The 17348-nt window shown below is 32.8% G+C and overlaps 2 protein-coding genes across 4 annotated transcripts; one reads left to right on the top strand and one right to left on the bottom strand.

Annotated features, from left to right (window-relative positions):
• Positions 1 to 3162: 3162 nt before the first annotated feature.
• On the bottom strand, positions 3163 to 4319 carry LOC149908474 (uncharacterized). Its single transcript, XM_090102284.1, has 2 exons — positions 4120 to 4319; positions 3163 to 3856 (listed from the first exon to the last, which is right to left on the bottom strand). The coding sequence occupies exons 1-2, from the start codon at positions 4187 to 4189 to the stop codon at positions 3642 to 3644; spliced, it is 285 nt and encodes a 94-aa protein (XP_089958410.1). The 5' UTR covers positions 4190 to 4319; the 3' UTR covers positions 3163 to 3641.
• Positions 4320 to 6055: 1736 nt separating this feature from the next.
• On the top strand, positions 6056 to 17192 carry tau (microtubule-associated protein tau). 3 transcript variants are annotated; one of them, XM_090101946.1, is made up of 8 exons: positions 6056 to 6103; positions 7945 to 9367; positions 9512 to 9555; positions 9674 to 9833; positions 9925 to 10133; positions 10471 to 10656; positions 12929 to 13099; positions 16438 to 17192. In XM_090101946.1, exons 1-8 carry the CDS (start codon positions 6071 to 6073, stop codon positions 16681 to 16683), a joined length of 2472 nt encoding a protein of 823 aa, XP_089958072.1. In that variant the 5' UTR covers positions 6056 to 6070; the 3' UTR covers positions 16684 to 17192. The 3 variants fall into 3 exon arrangements, with proteins under 3 accessions (XP_089958072.1, XP_089958070.1, XP_089958071.1); XM_090101944.1 differs by lacking the exon at positions 16438 to 17192 and adding an exon at positions 13514 to 14984; XM_090101945.1 differs by lacking the exons at positions 12929 to 13099; positions 16438 to 17192 and adding an exon at positions 13514 to 14984.
• Positions 17193 to 17348: the final 156 nt, after the last annotated feature.

Raw genomic sequence — 17348 nt, forward strand, 5'->3', positions numbered from 1 at the left:
TTAATATTATCGTGTAATACTTTATTGGACGGATAAGTTTTATCTAAGCATTGAAAAATCGGCCCTAAGATTATAAAATGTAAATGTAGGTACTGAAATATTTATTATAGAGTTTGCTATACCCAAACGTATATCTTGAAAGTACCTACGTAGAGAAATAAAAACTGAATTACTACAGTTGATTGTTTTAATTTGGAATGTATGATAATGTTAATCCACTTTGTTATGTATAATATTTAAACGTTTTAATGTAAACTTAAATATTGTTTGAAGAATTCATACTTTTTAATCTAATCTTGTTGTACATTCTTCTCATCTTGTTAAAAATAATTTACATTGTCAACAATAACTTGTTATGTATAATGTAGTGAATAAAGAGATTTATATTGAACATTATTTCGATTGCTGCCGCATCTATTATCTTCGGAGCTCTTTGCATACTTCAGTCGCCGATAGAGGCCGTAACATATCACAGCACACCAGCTCTTGCCGGCTACTCTGACGGTGGATGTTCTCTTACTGAATTGCTATTCTAAAAATACCAAGTCTTTCATATAACAGTGATAGTCATTTGCGGCATCTCGGTAAGTTACCTGTTGTCAATAGAATAGTAATCTAAAGCACGGCCTTTGCTTCTCAATGGAATATTCTAGCGCTCACGTTCAATACTACGCAATGTATAAACAGTGTAATTAGATACTAAACGATCATTCCGTCATCAATTGTAGCCAATTCTAGTATTTCACTTGATATACAGTCGAGGTTTATGTAGAGCAGTAAATAGTTTTCATTTTCAATTCGTCATTTTGCCACTAAAGTACAAAAATCAATAGAATCTTTAAAAAATAATCATAACTCAATAGAACAAGACAGTAATATCGAAGACTTATTGAATTTAATAAGATTTTAATAGTATCGACCGGCCTTCGTTCGAATACGCATGGAGAAATGGGATTGTGTAAAGTGCAATATGCCTGTATTATCATTTATCAGAATAATGTGATTCCTTTTTAGATTAGGATGTTTACAACTGAATATTCTTATGTACAATTACGTGATACGTGTCGCATCCAAAATGTATAGTGGAAAGAAACTGGCCATTGAATTCCTGGTTTACGTGATAAGTCGTCTATAGCGTTGTCACTAGAAATACCGATAGCACAAGTGGATATTCCATTTACTTCCTATTGTTTTCCACGTAATTGCTTTTATAACACAATTGTTTATCAAGAATTCGATATTTTTATGACGTCAATTTGAAATTACAAAATTTATGTCTCTACTAAATAAATTATGTGACAAATATTAATAACTAGGTGTGAACATGATCTTTTAATGAATATTGTAATATTGTATGACGTCAAAATACTAATTTCTAGGAAGTTAATTTGATGATTTGTTTGAGTCATCAAATTGTTAATTAATAGATAGAGTCGCAAATTTCTTATGAATATGCAAATTTAGTATTCATTTATATTTGTTACTAGAGGTCCGCCCCGGCTTCCCCCGTGGTACATATTTCGCAATAAAAGATAGCCTATGTCCTTTCTCGGGTATCAAAATATCTCCATACCAAATTTCATGCAAATTGGTTCAGTAGTTAAGGCGTGATTGAGTAAAAGACAGACAGACAGAGTTACTTTCGCATTTATAATATTAGTATGGATTAGGATCTTTGTGTAATATTCGATATAAAAAATGTAAGTATAAAAAATAATATTTTAAATTTTTACCACGTACGAGTTGCAAAAAAATAAAAAAATAAATGTTAAATTAGATTTATTACAGATTAATTATTCATGTCAATTAAAAAGTATTTGTGATGACTAATAAAATAAATTATACACCTACTTTATTAATGCAAAAGGTTTTTCTAATCATAAACATTCAATTTCACTCTTTGTCTGACTCATAGCATGATTCACGAAACGAGGACTTTACAGGTTTTTTGTTTGAAAAGCAATGTCTCTTTTCTTAGCGATAGCTGTATGTAGGTAACAATAAACTTTCTAACATAGGCTATCATTTAATTCCTAAGCAAGAAAAATAAATTGCAAGGAATATAACATGCTCAGATGTTAAATCTTCTTATATATAAAAATGAATCGCAAAATGTGTTGGTAAGCGCATAACTCGAGAACGGCTGAACCGATTTCGATAATTCTTTTTTTATTATATTCCTTGAAGTACGAGGATGGTTTTTATGTAGAGAAAACGTAAATATGTACCACGGGCGAAGCCGGGGCGGACCGCTAGTTAAATTATAATAATTAATAAGACCCACTTGTGAACGCAAGTAGTTAGCTAATAACTTATAGGTACACCGAGTATGAATTAATTTGTCACATTATAGGGTGAGGGCAGAGGGTTGGTAATAGCAAAAATAATCATAATATTTCATAGCAGGAAATAGGTGGTAGTTTAAACGTATTAACGTAAGGGTGGAGTAAACATAGGAATATGAATAAAAAGTCAGATACTTCTTTCTTTGATTCGTAACTAGCTTATTGGTTAATTTTCAGAGGTAAAATTAAATAAAGAGCATACAAGCATCAGGTTACCTGGGTCAGCTAAATCCCTATGGAGGCAAAATCTAGGTATCACGGAAGTTGTCAGGATTCGTAATGCAAAGGGGTTGTGATTCAAGTATCAATTTCAGCATTATCGTTGCTACGGTCTAATATTTGCTAAAATAATAATTGTTCAATAGCTTAGATATTATAAGTATACATTTATTTTAATACGGTAAAATTCAAATGGTAAAAAAAACATATTTTTGACAACAAAATGAAGTTGTAAATGAAATAAATGTTTTGTCCACTTTCATATTTTTAAATGATTGATACTTCTTCGGTCATTTCGACGTAAAAAATATTGGCCTTGGTTCTTTCTTATCTAAGAGTTTCGATACACTGTGTACATAATATGTTACATCTATTAATAACTGATTAAAATAGATACCAGAATAGGTTTTAGTTATAGATTTTGATAACGATAAATTAGATACCTACTAATGTAATAAATGTGTGTCAAATCAATTAATATTCTGTTAAAGAATCTATTACAAAAAAAATCATGAGCTTAAGGTATCTCTATTATTTATAGCGATATGTGTAAAAAATTCGGTTGAATATAGAATGAAAGTAAATAATAAGACAAATGTGTTACTTATATTAGATTTATTCAGAGATTCCATAATTTATATTATTGCTTTAATTATCACAATTGTTTTCTATTAATGACTTACATGTCTAAACCCAAAACAACATACATATGAAAAATTATTTACAATACTAAAATATTAAGCTGACTTTCTACTTCACTAAATTTGAATACTAGATAGCTATATAGCTTATATTGAAATACAAACAAAAGGGTTTCAGTTGCATGAAACGTTAAACTCTCCATTCAGCTCGTGTAACAAAACGTTGCAACGAAAACAATCATAATTCCCCATTATATTCTATCCACCATTTGACTGTTTGGCAAAAGCTTCCTTGATACGTCTTACGTTTACGTGTACACATTTATTAACGTAATGATATATTTTTATTTGACTCATTTAAAAATTCGCTCTTCGGTATGGCAGCGTGCCATTATGCCATTAACTTCAACCATCATAAAAATAATTTCGCATGTTTTTATCCAATTCTGTGAGGGAAAAAGTTGCTCGGTTTCTCAGTTCGCGGTGGTGGTGTGTTCGGGATATTGTCCTGGACTCTCAGGAGCCATGGGTTGTCTATCCTCTGGGGTGGCGTTCCTTCCTTTCTTTCATTGCTGCCGGAAGGTGTTAGGTGAAGCAGAGGCAGCTTCGCTTTCGGGCTTGGCGGTTTTTCCGAATTAGGATGCATTTCGCCTGTAACAATTAAACACACTCATAAATAACAATGAAAACGGTAAATAATTTATGCATATACTTGGTTATTTAAACGAACAAATATATATTTTGTAATATATTATAAAATAAACCGTTAAATCAAGGCTACATGGAGAATGTAGAGCGATTAAAAACACATAAAATATTATCGTCAAGTACAATTTTTCTAAACATGAAAATTATTCAATGAAAGTATATCTGTATTGAAAGAAAGAATAATCATTCAAAAACGTGTAACTCACTTTGTTCCAGGTGATTTAGCGTAATGTTTTCCAATCGCGAGTTAATAACTTCGACACCGTTTATAAACATTGGAACTCACTAACACTTCACTGTACGGAGGCTCGATATAAAATGCGCGATGTTGAGTTAAGATCGAAGTTTTATATTGTATCTGAGTCACATTTGGCAAGAAGCGCGGAGAACCACGTCACTGCAGTACACTGACGCGAGATTGTATGACGCTTGTATAATTTTCTTTCAGCTACGTATAGCATTTATCGGGCCTGTCACTCAATAATAATTGAGAGATAAGCACCAATATCTATTTACAGTACTTGCTGTTAATAATTTAATTATGATAATACCGTACTTATGATCAAAGGCTAAATGTATAAATTATAATACAACTATATCGCTGATTAATATTATCGATAAATAAAATTAGAGCAGGCTAATAAAGCTTGTTCTTATTAACGATACTATTTTTATGTGTCCTCAGCTAATAATTGCGCTAATAAAGTATAAGCTATTAGGATAATACCGTGTTATCTATTTTTTCAACGTTTTCTTTCGCCACTTAACACATTACCTCATTTTTTAAACACTCATTATTGATATAATTGTGTTAATTTACCAGATAAAACATGAGTACACAGACAGAATATCCATTGAAATCTGGATAATCCTTATTCTTGCTTTTGTTAGTCACTTAAAATGAATAAACGTCGAGTATTTTCGAGAGATTACTGCTTAAAATTCCTTACGCATCTATGAATAAGCTTATCTTGAAGGAAAACACTTAAATGTATTTATGTATCTAATGATTGTAACTTTATAAGTGTATCTACTTGGTACACAGTTAACGTATCATTTTTCCATAAATTCTTTGTTCCTGGTAGCAACTATTACGGTTCATAGTTATATCAATTTAAAATTTTGATTGATTACAAAGTCTGTGAAACAACGGTCAATTCACACTATCTGATAACGTACGAAAGTATGTCAACTTATAAAAATAATTAGAGATAACACAGTATTTTGAACTTCCTTGAAGAATTTTCCAACTAATTGAGCCTTAATTCGCGGACAAGGTTAAGTAAGTTTCCTTGAATAGTAATTGTGGTGACTGTAACATTGTAGTCCCTTAAGGGAGTGTCCAGAAAGTCGAGTCATGGCGATATTGACGAAATTCTTAGATATACAGTACATTTAGTTCCATGCATCATAATATACATTCATCAAGATTCTTCTCGTGTTTAATCTTGGTTTTTATAAAAACTATAATTATAATTTAAGATTTATCTTATGAAAATATGTAGGTACTTTAAATAAAAGAGTTTTTTGTTTTTATTACAAGTTACATTTTTACGATATAAAAATAAACATGACTCAAACAAATGCAATTACGTTGGTTGTACATAAAGATGACGTTGGTTAATTTTTTGTTCATACTAAGTTACTTTTTATTGAAGAGTAGAAACACTTAGGTACCTACCTATGCTTTTCTAGAGCAAATATTTCCAATAAATTCTAAACTGGTTTCATAATATGCATATCTATTAAGTATCTACGTAGAGATCACATCAATTGAAATGAATATTAATGATTTTATTATCATTATCATTGATTTACCAACATTCATCAGCTAACTGATATATAAACTATTAACTTAAACCATAATTATTATCACGTATGTAGGGTTTCATAAGTAACGTAATAATCGTAGCTGTTATTTAGTTTATTCACTGTAAAGGGGTTTCACTGCAATTTTCATCAATCTACGTAGATCCGTGGTTTTATGCGTCAGCCGTGCACGAAGTTTTATTGATAGCACCGCTTGCGTGGAATCAAAATAATAAAAACTTATTGTTTTATAGTTTCAAGGAGATATCGCAAATAGGCGTCGAAATCATCGCGTGGATATGACATAGAGCTATATTATCGCTCCAAGATTTATTATAACCAAGAAGTATGGAGCAAACCCAGAATAACAACGTCAGTCGGGTAAGCCTTAAGGCTACACCAGCGCACAGGTTGACAACCGAATGCACTTTGCACATCAACTGGAAATTTCATTCGTACCATGCGAAGTCAACAAACTCGAATCCACGCTGAATTAGCCTTACAATGTCAACCATTTAATGTGTAGAAATTTGTTTTCATCGCGTGCTAGAAAAATAAATTCTCAGTTATTTTAGTACATTTACGTCTATTATTTGGCGCTACACGTAAAATGACACACATTTGAAGGAAATTTTATGTGTTGAAGTATTTGGTTTAATCACGTTAATATAAATAGATGCTTTCGTTCCACTTGCTTACTAAAATTAGTTCACTGAGTAAATAGACAACAGTGATTACACTACTAATATATGATATTATGTAGAGATGATGTAGACATGATGATGAATAATAATAATAATACAAACATGTCTGTTCATTCACCATATCTCTTTTTTTTATTTGAAATTCTAAATAGATAAATTCTAATTAGATATAGGTATGCTACTCACAAAAATTCAGAACTAAGATCCTTAATACGTGATCTCTAAAGAAAATAGTTTGTCTCTCTATATATTTAAAAAAAACCATTGAAAAAAACTCACTAAGTTAGAAAATATGATACATCTTTACCATCAAGAAGTTATATCCAGAACAATAAATTATCAACCTATTTAGCAGGAATCATAGAAAATGCAAGAGAAATAACTCGACTAAAACTCAAATCGAGCGCATTAGGTTTATTTGTTTTGCATCTGCAGTCGAATAATAGTCCAAAATTTAGTGTAGTTTAATGTAAATCCAAGAGACTGAGTTGACGAACACTATTATATAAGGCAATATGATCACGCGATCGACATTTTTGTAACGTGTAGCCTGCTTGTACCAATAAATTTATTGATTTTTCTTATACTACATATGTATTAGGTAAAATAGCTGCGTGGAATGAAACGCTCGTTAACTAAATCAGCTCTCAGGGTGACCTAATTCTTTTGTATTAACTATTACGTTTTATACTTATGATTCTTCTTGTTACGCAAAGAAAACTCTAATATGATAAAGGTGTAAATAGTATATACTACTAATTGTTTAGACCTTTTAAATACATTTGCTTGATGATTTAAGTAGGTATGTAAATTGAAGAAACGAAAAATTAAAACAAAGTACATACTAGTATAATTTGAGTATTTCTCGAATTCCATTTCATTAGTAGGACGTTTGCATTTTAAAATCAGCCGTGCTTTGACCTAGTAGCTGAGTTCGTGTCAATTTGTGTTCGTGGGGCTTTGCTTGGTTTACTGGTAAGGTTTGAATTTTTTTTTACTACGAAACAAAGTGTTTACTTAATTAATAGCCGAAAGCCAAGCCAGAGGGTTATTACGTTTGAAAGCAAAATGATTCTAAGTAAAGTAATTCATTTCAACATAATATGACTAAATAGTGATTTTTTCGAACCTATCCATTATTCTTTCTATATCTTGATGTCGATATAATAATTAATATACCTAAAAACTATACTCTTCTAGGGAGTTATTGTCAAATCTGTTTCTATAGTACCGATATCGCCGCCTTACTTCACCCCTTCAGTTTTTTCTCCAGTATAAATTTTATTAAGATTTATTGACACAGAAATTGCAATTGAAAACGACGTCTACTTTATTTGGAAATAATATTTTGAATTTAATTTAAAGTTCGTGAATTAATTAAAGAAACTTCTAAGAAATTACCTTGGGAAATCATGGTGTCATAATATTATTTCTCAGTGTAAAATTTTTGAAACTGCTAATATTTATAATAAGTATTTATACATTAAAGTATATTCATTTACTATTTGTCTTTTAAAGCCATCGGTAGAGAATCGTTCTCCGGGTATTCAGAACGGCAGTGAGTCAACTGTACCAAATCCATCATTTGTTCGGCCGCCTCTTACCAGAAACGACTCTCGTTCTGCATTTCCATCGCCAGCGCCTCGACCGGCTGCACCACAGTTGCAACAGAGACCCCAGTTTCAACCAGGAGGACCAGTGACAAACTCTCCACAATTGGGTCCTCGTCCTGGAGCCCCTGTACCTAGAGGACCTATTACTGGTGCACCTGGATCGCAGCCAATTTGTCCCCAGGCACCTTATTTGCGGCCAGGAGGCCCTCAATCTATAAATCCACAGCAAGGACCAAGGCCACAACCAAGCCCTACACAACTGTCACAGAGACCGCCTGTACCTAACAATTTACAATTCGGTCCTCGCCAACCTCCTCAATTTGGAAGTGCATCTACACCTGAAGGTGCAAGACCGAGTATAAATTCTCAATTGAACGGCTCATCAAAACAAAATCCAGCACAGATTACAGGTCAACTTTCAAGACAATCATCACAGGGCTCTTTAAATAATACTGATTCTCCTCAGTCGTATCAAAGCAAACAAGTCAACCTGGATAATCAAAATAATCCCAATGAAAATCAAAATGTTAATAAGGCCGAAAGTAACAATGAAATGCCTGGGGCAGGAAAAGCGCGAAGTTTCAGCATTGCGGCAGCACCAGGTGCACCGAGCCCACTCAAAATGGAAGACGATAGGCGCAAATCAGTTAGTGCCGTCAGCGGAAGAATTGATGAAATAGGTGCAAGGAATCTCGGTCTTGGACAGATTCAAGAAATACGAGGAAGTAAGGACGTTTTAGGCTCAAGAGAAAGCGTTAGATCAGAAGCATCCAATGAAGGTACAAAAGATGTAACTGATAGACCAGAATCCCGTTTGGCAGGATCCAAAATGACAGAGTCTTTTATGGGATCACTTTCTAATTTGACAAACAAAAAGAAAACAGACGATGATGATGATGTTGTTTCACAAAACAACTTAAGTGGGGGCAAAAATGATTCCATGCAAAATAAGACAGAGCTATCAGATCGTTCACCTTCGCTGACACGTAGTGATGATTCTCCGGAGCCCAAAAATATTTCGCAAAATTCTGTTCTATCTAACAAATCCCAAAGTGTTACCCCTGAACCACAAAGACCAAAGACACCAAAAATTGAAATACAGCAAGACACAAATAAGGAATCTAAAAAGAGTGCGAGTCCTTCAACACCGAATAGGCCACTTTCGAAATCTCCGTTACTGGAATCAAAATCCCCCATACCCGATTCAAAACCACCAACCCAATTAAAGAAAAAGACTTCAGAGCTTCATACAGCGGGACACACACCAGTAGATTCAAAAAAGTCTACTCCTCGGAAAGTTGTTTCTGCACCCAAATCAAGACCGAAAGGTAATTTAGAACTAATTTTAACTTAAGGATTTCTAACAATTATTTGAGATGACTCAACGCTGACTGTGTGTTTATGAAACATTTATCTTTTTTTTTTATTAAACAACTTATTACTATTTCTTAACTATATGCATCTCGTTTTAGATGGTGACAATGACAGCGGAGTCGACGAATCTACTCAAGGAAATGTAAGTTATTATATTTCAAATCATCCCAAATAAATCTCAATATTATGTAATAATTTATTAACAAAAAGATAAAATTTTAATAATTAAATGTATACCTTTAAATATGTCCTTTTCACAGGACCTCAATGGATCTCCTGGATCACCCAACAAAACCTTGCCAAGTAAATTACCTACTAAAGAAAAATCAAGCAGCAGCCTTAAACCAAGTCTTTCAAGATCTTCAAGCAAGAGTGCTACTGCAAAAACACCCGAAAATCCTCCACCATCGGAAAAGAAAAGTAAGCTGTTTTTTATTTGTTTAAAAAAGACGTACGTACCTAGTTACTTATTTTGAAATTTTATCACTTATAATATATTTTGTTTTTATAGAAGTTCCAATGAATAAGGTTCAAGTTGGCAATGCACCTTCCCCTAACATCAAGACAGTGAAATCGAAGATCGGATCTTTGGAAAATACAACTTACAAACCAGGGGGTGGAAAAGTTAAAATTGAAAACCGAAAACTCGATTTTAACAAGGTAACTCCAAAGATTGCTGCCAAAAATGATGCTTACACTCCGAGTGGTGGAGCTAAGAAGGTATGTAATGTCGAAGATAATTTAGATATTTATATAATACTAGCTTTCCGCCCGCGGCTTCGCCCGCGTTTTCAGAGAAAACCCCGCATAGCCCCCCCCCCCTTTCCCGTGGGATTTCCGGGATAAAACCTATCCTATCTCTCAAGTTGGATCGAACTGCACATGGTGTGCGAATTTTATTATAATCGGTTAAGTGGTTTAGGAGTCCATTGAGGACAAACATTGTGACACGAGATTTATATATGTATATTAAGATATAAATTGTATATATGCTTATTCATATTTATATAATAATTATAACTAACCATTAAGTTTTATAATATTTGTACATCTATAGATTACGACGACAAAATTGGAATGGAATGCCAAATCCAAAATAGGATCTCTTCAGAACACATCATACAAACCAGGCGGTGGCGATAAGAAGATAGAGACGGTAAAGTTGGATTTCAAGGAAAAAGCCAAACCCAAGGTGGCTTCGACAGTTAATATTACACACAAACCAGGCGGTGGTGCTGTTAAGGTAAATTTTTAGTTTTTTTTATAGAAACGTTAGTACAACACTCACGAAAATTATAGGTGTATTTGGCATAATAATCAAAGTGGTAAGGGCTAAATCTTTGATGTGAGTACTGGATAAATTTGAGCAACCGAGCACTGTAGGTAAATTTAAATTTTTGTATTTTGCAAAATTGATGATTTGTTAGATGGTAATTAATACATTTGCCTATTAGTATACACAGAAATTATGACGCTTATTATTATTGGCAAAGTCTTGTAAAATTTTATTTAAATCAATCTTTCCTTAGAGATCTATAACAAAACCTGGAACAAGAGAAGTAAGTTCAACGAATTTTGTATTTGATATTGTGAGCTTTTGTTGTGCACATCTTTTCTTAGCGCAATTGGCAATCAGAGAAGTTCCTAATCGAGTGTAAAGTCAATTACAGTCAGCGATATAATGGGCCTGTAATCTGTATGTAAACAAAAATTATCATTTAAAATACATTAAAATATCCTGTACGGGTATTGTTTCTAGTTCATTAAATGGGAGTTACCAAGATGGAGAGCGTCGAATAGACGGTCTCATTTGCTTTTTGTACGGTGTCAGGTCAGTTTGGATGCTATAGAGTAAATACATCATAGGACATTGTTAATGGAAGATGTGTTGTCGCTAGGACTCTGTTGAGGCTGTTTGCCACGCTGCATTGTTTGCGATGAAAATCAATAATAGTGTGAATGGGAATGTCCAGCCTATATGCATAATATTTATGTATTCTATTTCAGCACATGACACTTATTATTAAAATATATGTTTATTATTAATATTTAATATTATTTTGTTCAAATTGACAACATTGGAAAATCATACAAATGCCGTCATACGCACGCAAGAACTGTTTGAAATAATTATATAATACAAGTGACTCCAGTTCGTTTCAATTTGATTTTTTTTTAATACATAATATGTTTTAAATAAATTCGTGTTAATGTATTGTGCTGTAATTTCAAATACTGAAGAATTTTAACTTTACACATTACGGAAGAAATTTTATTTAGAAATGAACGCTGGTTCAAACTATTTTGTTAACGCTTCAATTACGCGTCCCGGGAAATCCAGTTAAGTTTTAATTAAAACATCTATTAGAGGAAATTGCTTGTGCGATAGAAAAAGATTGTTATTGGAAATTACTTTGGAAGTTCAAGCGTTTGATATTTTTGTCAACACCATCTGATCAATGGTGAAAAATACAATTTGATCATCTTTGTTTATGGTAAAGATAAATTGGAAGCTTTGGATAATGTTCCGGTTAAATCTTTACTTAGGATTAAGTAGTTTTATATACCAGAATATATAAAAAATGAAAGATTAGTTTATGAAGTCGGCATAATAAAGTAAATTTAAAATTATTTTTATTTAATTTTTATCTTCTCTATTCGACTAATCAACCCATGACAACCCTCCATGGATTTTCATCTTCCATTTATTCCTTAATGCAATAAAATGACTTAAACTGAAAGACAATTCTAATGTAATAACGAATGCTGTACTTTATATTATCCATACTAATATTATTAATGCGAAAGTAACTCTGTCTGTCTGTCTGTTACTCAATCACGCCTAAACTACTGAACCAATTTACATGAAATTTGGTATGGATATATTTTGATACCCGAGAAAGGACATAGGCTACTTTTTATTGCGAAATATGTAGCACGGGCGAAGCCGGGGCGGACCGCTAGTCTTCTATAAACCTTCGGTTCACCTATTAGGTATAGGTATTAAAATATACGAAACATACAAAATATATTAAGTTCTTCACCGTGCAAAAAACGTCAAAGTATTTTTATAAATTACTAGCGGTCCGCCCCGGCTTCGCCCGTGGTACATATGAAAAATAGATGTTGGCCGATTCTCAGACTTACCCGATATGCACAGAAAATTTCATGAGAATCGGTCCACCCGTTTCGGAGGAGTATGCAGACTAACATTGTGACACGAGAATTTTATATATATAGATTATTATTGTTGATAAGTATCTATTATACCTTTGCTTTTCACCAAGCTATATAAAAAAAAAATATACTGCAGTAACACATAGGAACATTGAAATGCAAAGCAAACAAATATTGAATGTTTACAACTTTACAACCACCACATAATTAAAGACTGATATTTCAGCACAACAATTCTTATATGTATAATTGTATATCCATGCTCTATTTTATAATGTATGCTTTTATATTTTATATATGCGTGTCACTTTACTGTATAATGCACAAATTTTAAACAGATTGAAAACCAAAAGTTGGAATTCAAAGCACAAAGCAAAGTGGGTTCCCTCGACAACGTCAAACACAAACCAGGAGGTGGGGACATCAAAATATTCGATGATAAAGATTACATAAAGCAGATCGGTGGGCACTCCCCCCTCCCCAACAGCCACGGCCAGTCCCGGCAGGAGGTGAGACCGAGCCCTTGAGCGCTGGCCCTTATGTTTACTTCCGTTATTGTTTTGAGTTTGCTCCTGTGTTTTGTTTACTGGTGAAGGTGTCATCCTCATTGCGATACATTCAGTTAACAGTATAAATATTCACATCGTTCATTTTGTTTCAGCCAGAGTACATATACACATTTTATTGACTAAGGGTAAAGGTATTTTGTGTCGCGTGACTCCATTATATCTATCGACTAACTTGTTAGATGTTTTGTTTTGGTTTGGATTGTTTTTTTTTGGGCTTTTGTTCTAATTCACTTTAAGTTTCCCTTCCTATCGTATCGTTTACTTCTTATTGTTCTTTTATAACCATATGTTTATGGATCTTTGAACCATTGGTATCAAAAATATTTAACAGTGAATTTAATTTTTCTCTCATAGAGTCCAGTACCGCCATCACAGCAGCCTCCGAAAGCGGACGAGAATCTTAATGAGCAACAGAGTTAAAGCACAGAGCGAAAAACTTTCGACATTTCGATACTAATTTTTAACTAAAAGAGTCCAAACATTTTATACATTTTTTTATCTTCTTTATTACTAATTTTAACTTTAAAATTATTTGTATCGTCTAATTCATAAATAATAGAGACTAAGCCATTTTATGTCGACTCAGCATATCTTACAGACAATATAGATACATAATTATTGGGTATTAATTATAATCCACCCTTGTAGGGATTCTGGTTTTCCCACTGTTTGACCTTTTCATTTATAGACTGTAAGAAATTTCATTTTAAAATATAATTTTGCAATGACAACTAAAGGTGCCAATGTAGATTCGATTTTTTTATTGTATCATATTAACATTCAATTGTTTTTCACAACGTTTCATAGTTTTCAAATGCGTACCTAGTACGTACCAATTTTTGTTAATTTACCACTACACTATGTAATTCTCACTTCATGTTGTATTAGCACAGTAATTTTATGTTATGTTTTGTAAGTACCACAAATTAGAAACACTGGTATAACTACACTTTGAAATACAATAGTCCTGGATTTGGGAAATGATAACATGATTATCAGCTTTTGTCTACGTAATATTGTTTCGTCCTAACATATATACGTAATATAGTATTTACAGAAACATGAATTGTAATATTAATTGATTATCGATATATATGTTAATAATGCACCTCTTCATAAGCTTATTGTCACTCATGTTATTAAGTATCACAGCAATCAGTGTATCATCCAAATATTATTTATTAATTAGGTACGAGTATATAGATGTTACAAATGGTACTCGATCAAATTGTTGCTATTAGTTATTTTAATTATTCCTTAGTAATAATTGATAGTTTTGGAACGCGAAGGTGAACGTGGTAAGACGAACGACAATTTTCTGAACATACGCTATCAAGGTCAAACGATGTCAAATTGAAGCTGAAAAATTTTGAGACAAATTGATGAACTATGTCCAGGAAATTGCGTTTGGGAGATTGACTGATGAAAGTTAGAATAATATGTTTTGTATATGTATTAATGATTATATGAAGTAATTAGATTAGGTAGATGTATCGATTTAATGTTGATGCTTTGAAGTCACAGCTTTATTTGCATTGTCACTATTGTTACATGTTAGTCGGCTGCATTTCAAGAAAATAATTAAGTATACAATTAAATTAAACGGTATTTCTATTGTATTGGATTTATATATAGTATTGATGCGATTTTCTGACAAATTGATACTATTATTATCCCACAAGAACACAAAAGTATTTACAGTAGTAACTATTTAAATTTGAAACATTTTGGATTACAAGTTATTCATCCGTTTTAATATGTAAACCTACATACATGTACTGTATTTGTAACTGTCAAATTTAATACAGATTAACGTATTAATGTACGACACTTGTTTTATTTCATTTTCTTTTTATTTTCTGCTTGTAGATTTGTTTTGCATATTTTATAATTAACCATGATCAAAACCATCCTAGTTGAAATATTTCATCGCACCGAGCACTTGGTAGAAAGCTTGTAAATTGGAGTTTCTAGGTGAGTACCTACGCCACTTATATTTATAATAAAACGTTTAACAGAACTTGAAAGAGAATAAAATATGTGTAAAGATAAACTACGATAACATGGCGCGCCCCTCCAAATTACTGTTTCAATGTGTGTAGTGACATCCTTACGAAGGAGTTTGTATGTAGTTGTACGTATTCGTCTTTAGTACTTTAGTAGCAGGCCGGCCGCGGCAGTGGTCTGAATCTTGGTGGTGCATTGTAAATACTTTCACAAATACTTTCAAACGTTTTGAATTTTGGAGGGGCGCGCCATGTTATCGTAGTTTACCTTTAGGTTCGTAAATATAAAGTAGAAACATATTTTTCAGACCATTAAATATTGTTTTGATTAACTAAGAGAATAATGGATTTTCCTCATCTGGGCGATTTTGTAGTCAAATTAAGGCTCTATCATGCTCTATGTTATCTACAATATAATATACATACCTATATTGACATCTCATCATATGAGTAGAGGAAAACCATAAGCAATTGTTTAATTAGGTAGCTACGTAAGAATCCCAATGTTAATGGTTTTTTGTGAAAAGGAACCGGTACTTCCCTATGCTGGTAATTTGAAATCCGTCAACAAAAAACCTTGTAATCAGCGAATGCTTTTGAACTAAAACCATATTTTATTATAAAGCGCGTCACACACGGTGAAGATACTATAATATTTTATCTTAAGATACGGTAATGTTTTATATTATAGTATCTTAAGGTATCCGGTATCAGCGTTCTGACCATCATTTTCTTTTTGTCATTGTGTACTAAGAGTTAAGACCCCTGTAGAACCGCCATCATGTTACAAATGACCCACAAAATTTCGGGTCACGGTTTAGGTCCACAAAAATAAAATATTACCGTATCTTAAGATAAAATATTATAGTATCTTCACCGTGTGTGACGCGCTTTAGATACAGTTGCATTTTTTGGTTATGAAGTTGACGTTAATTTATTAAGTCAAAAAGTACATAAAGTTATTAATATGTGATATTACAATAATTTCAATTAGAGCAATCACTTTATTATCTATTTGTCGGGATATTCATACCAACCGATATTTCAGAAATATAAGAAAATCTAATACTATGTTGTATAATGTATATTCAAGAACATTGACCAACTTATCATAAAGCCAAACTGTCGAAATGACTACCATAGTATACCATATTACATCAATCTCAAATGTGTAGCCAAGCCCTCATAAGAGGCCCGTGTCCCTGCAGTGGGAACGTATGTGGGCTGATCATGATGTAGATGGTCCAATCTGTAGCAAACAACAAATTTCAGGGTGACTTTTACATGGAAGAGTGGGAGGAGGAGCGTCCATTGACCCGCAGTCGCTCCGCTCGGTTCTCCCGCACGCCGCGCACACCACGCGCCATGTCGCCGCGCAAACCAGACGAAGACAGATTCCTTCGCAATACTTGCACTAGGAAGTCGTCTAACCGACCAGTCAGTGCTAGAGACCCGCCTCGTATGACGTGTTCTAGACGTTCGTCTATCACACACCGTCCAGCTTTTACTGTGTATTAATCGCAAAATATGAAACCTTATAGGTTTTTGTATCACAATATTACTTGAATTAAAGTAGCAAGCTCGTCAATGTGTCTTTTTATTGGAAATGTAATTCTGAATACATTGTTTTTTTTGAACTGAGCAACCTGAGATTCTCTTGCGAATCCTCAATCTAATTTTGTATAAGGTTATAAAAACTTCACTTATTTCACATGTAGGGAGTACCTAAAAAATTTTACACTAACTATACACACTAGTACTCGTAGTTTATTAATAGGACTTTTTTTGGTGTGGGTTTTTTCAAGAGCATCAATCACTGACTATGTCGTAAGAATAGAATAGCTGAGTTTAATATTCAAAAATAACTATAAAAAGATGGAATTTTACATTACCATACCGACCAATTGTTAGACGATGTATCATCAACAATATTTTATTGTGGATGTATGTGTTTGTGTATCGTTACCCGATCGTCTATAATATAATCGGCTCAATAAATTGTAACCAAAGCAATTTTTCATAAACAAGCTTCTCGTCAGCAGTGCGGGAGGTTTTTTAATCAACATCGAGGTCTTTTTGATTGCCTATATTCATGTAATTTTATTCAATTTGGGCGTCATTTTTCGTAAACATCGTAACTTCAAAAACTTTTCCAATTATACTTAATTTCATATTATGTAACA

Source organism: Colias eurytheme, chromosome 5 (genome assembly GCF_061535395.1).
Source record: "Colias eurytheme isolate Ceu_HAF_F1 chromosome 5, ilColEury1 Martin Lab GWU primary, whole genome shotgun sequence".
Classification (NCBI taxonomy): domain Eukaryota; kingdom Metazoa; phylum Arthropoda; class Insecta; order Lepidoptera; family Pieridae; genus Colias; species Colias eurytheme.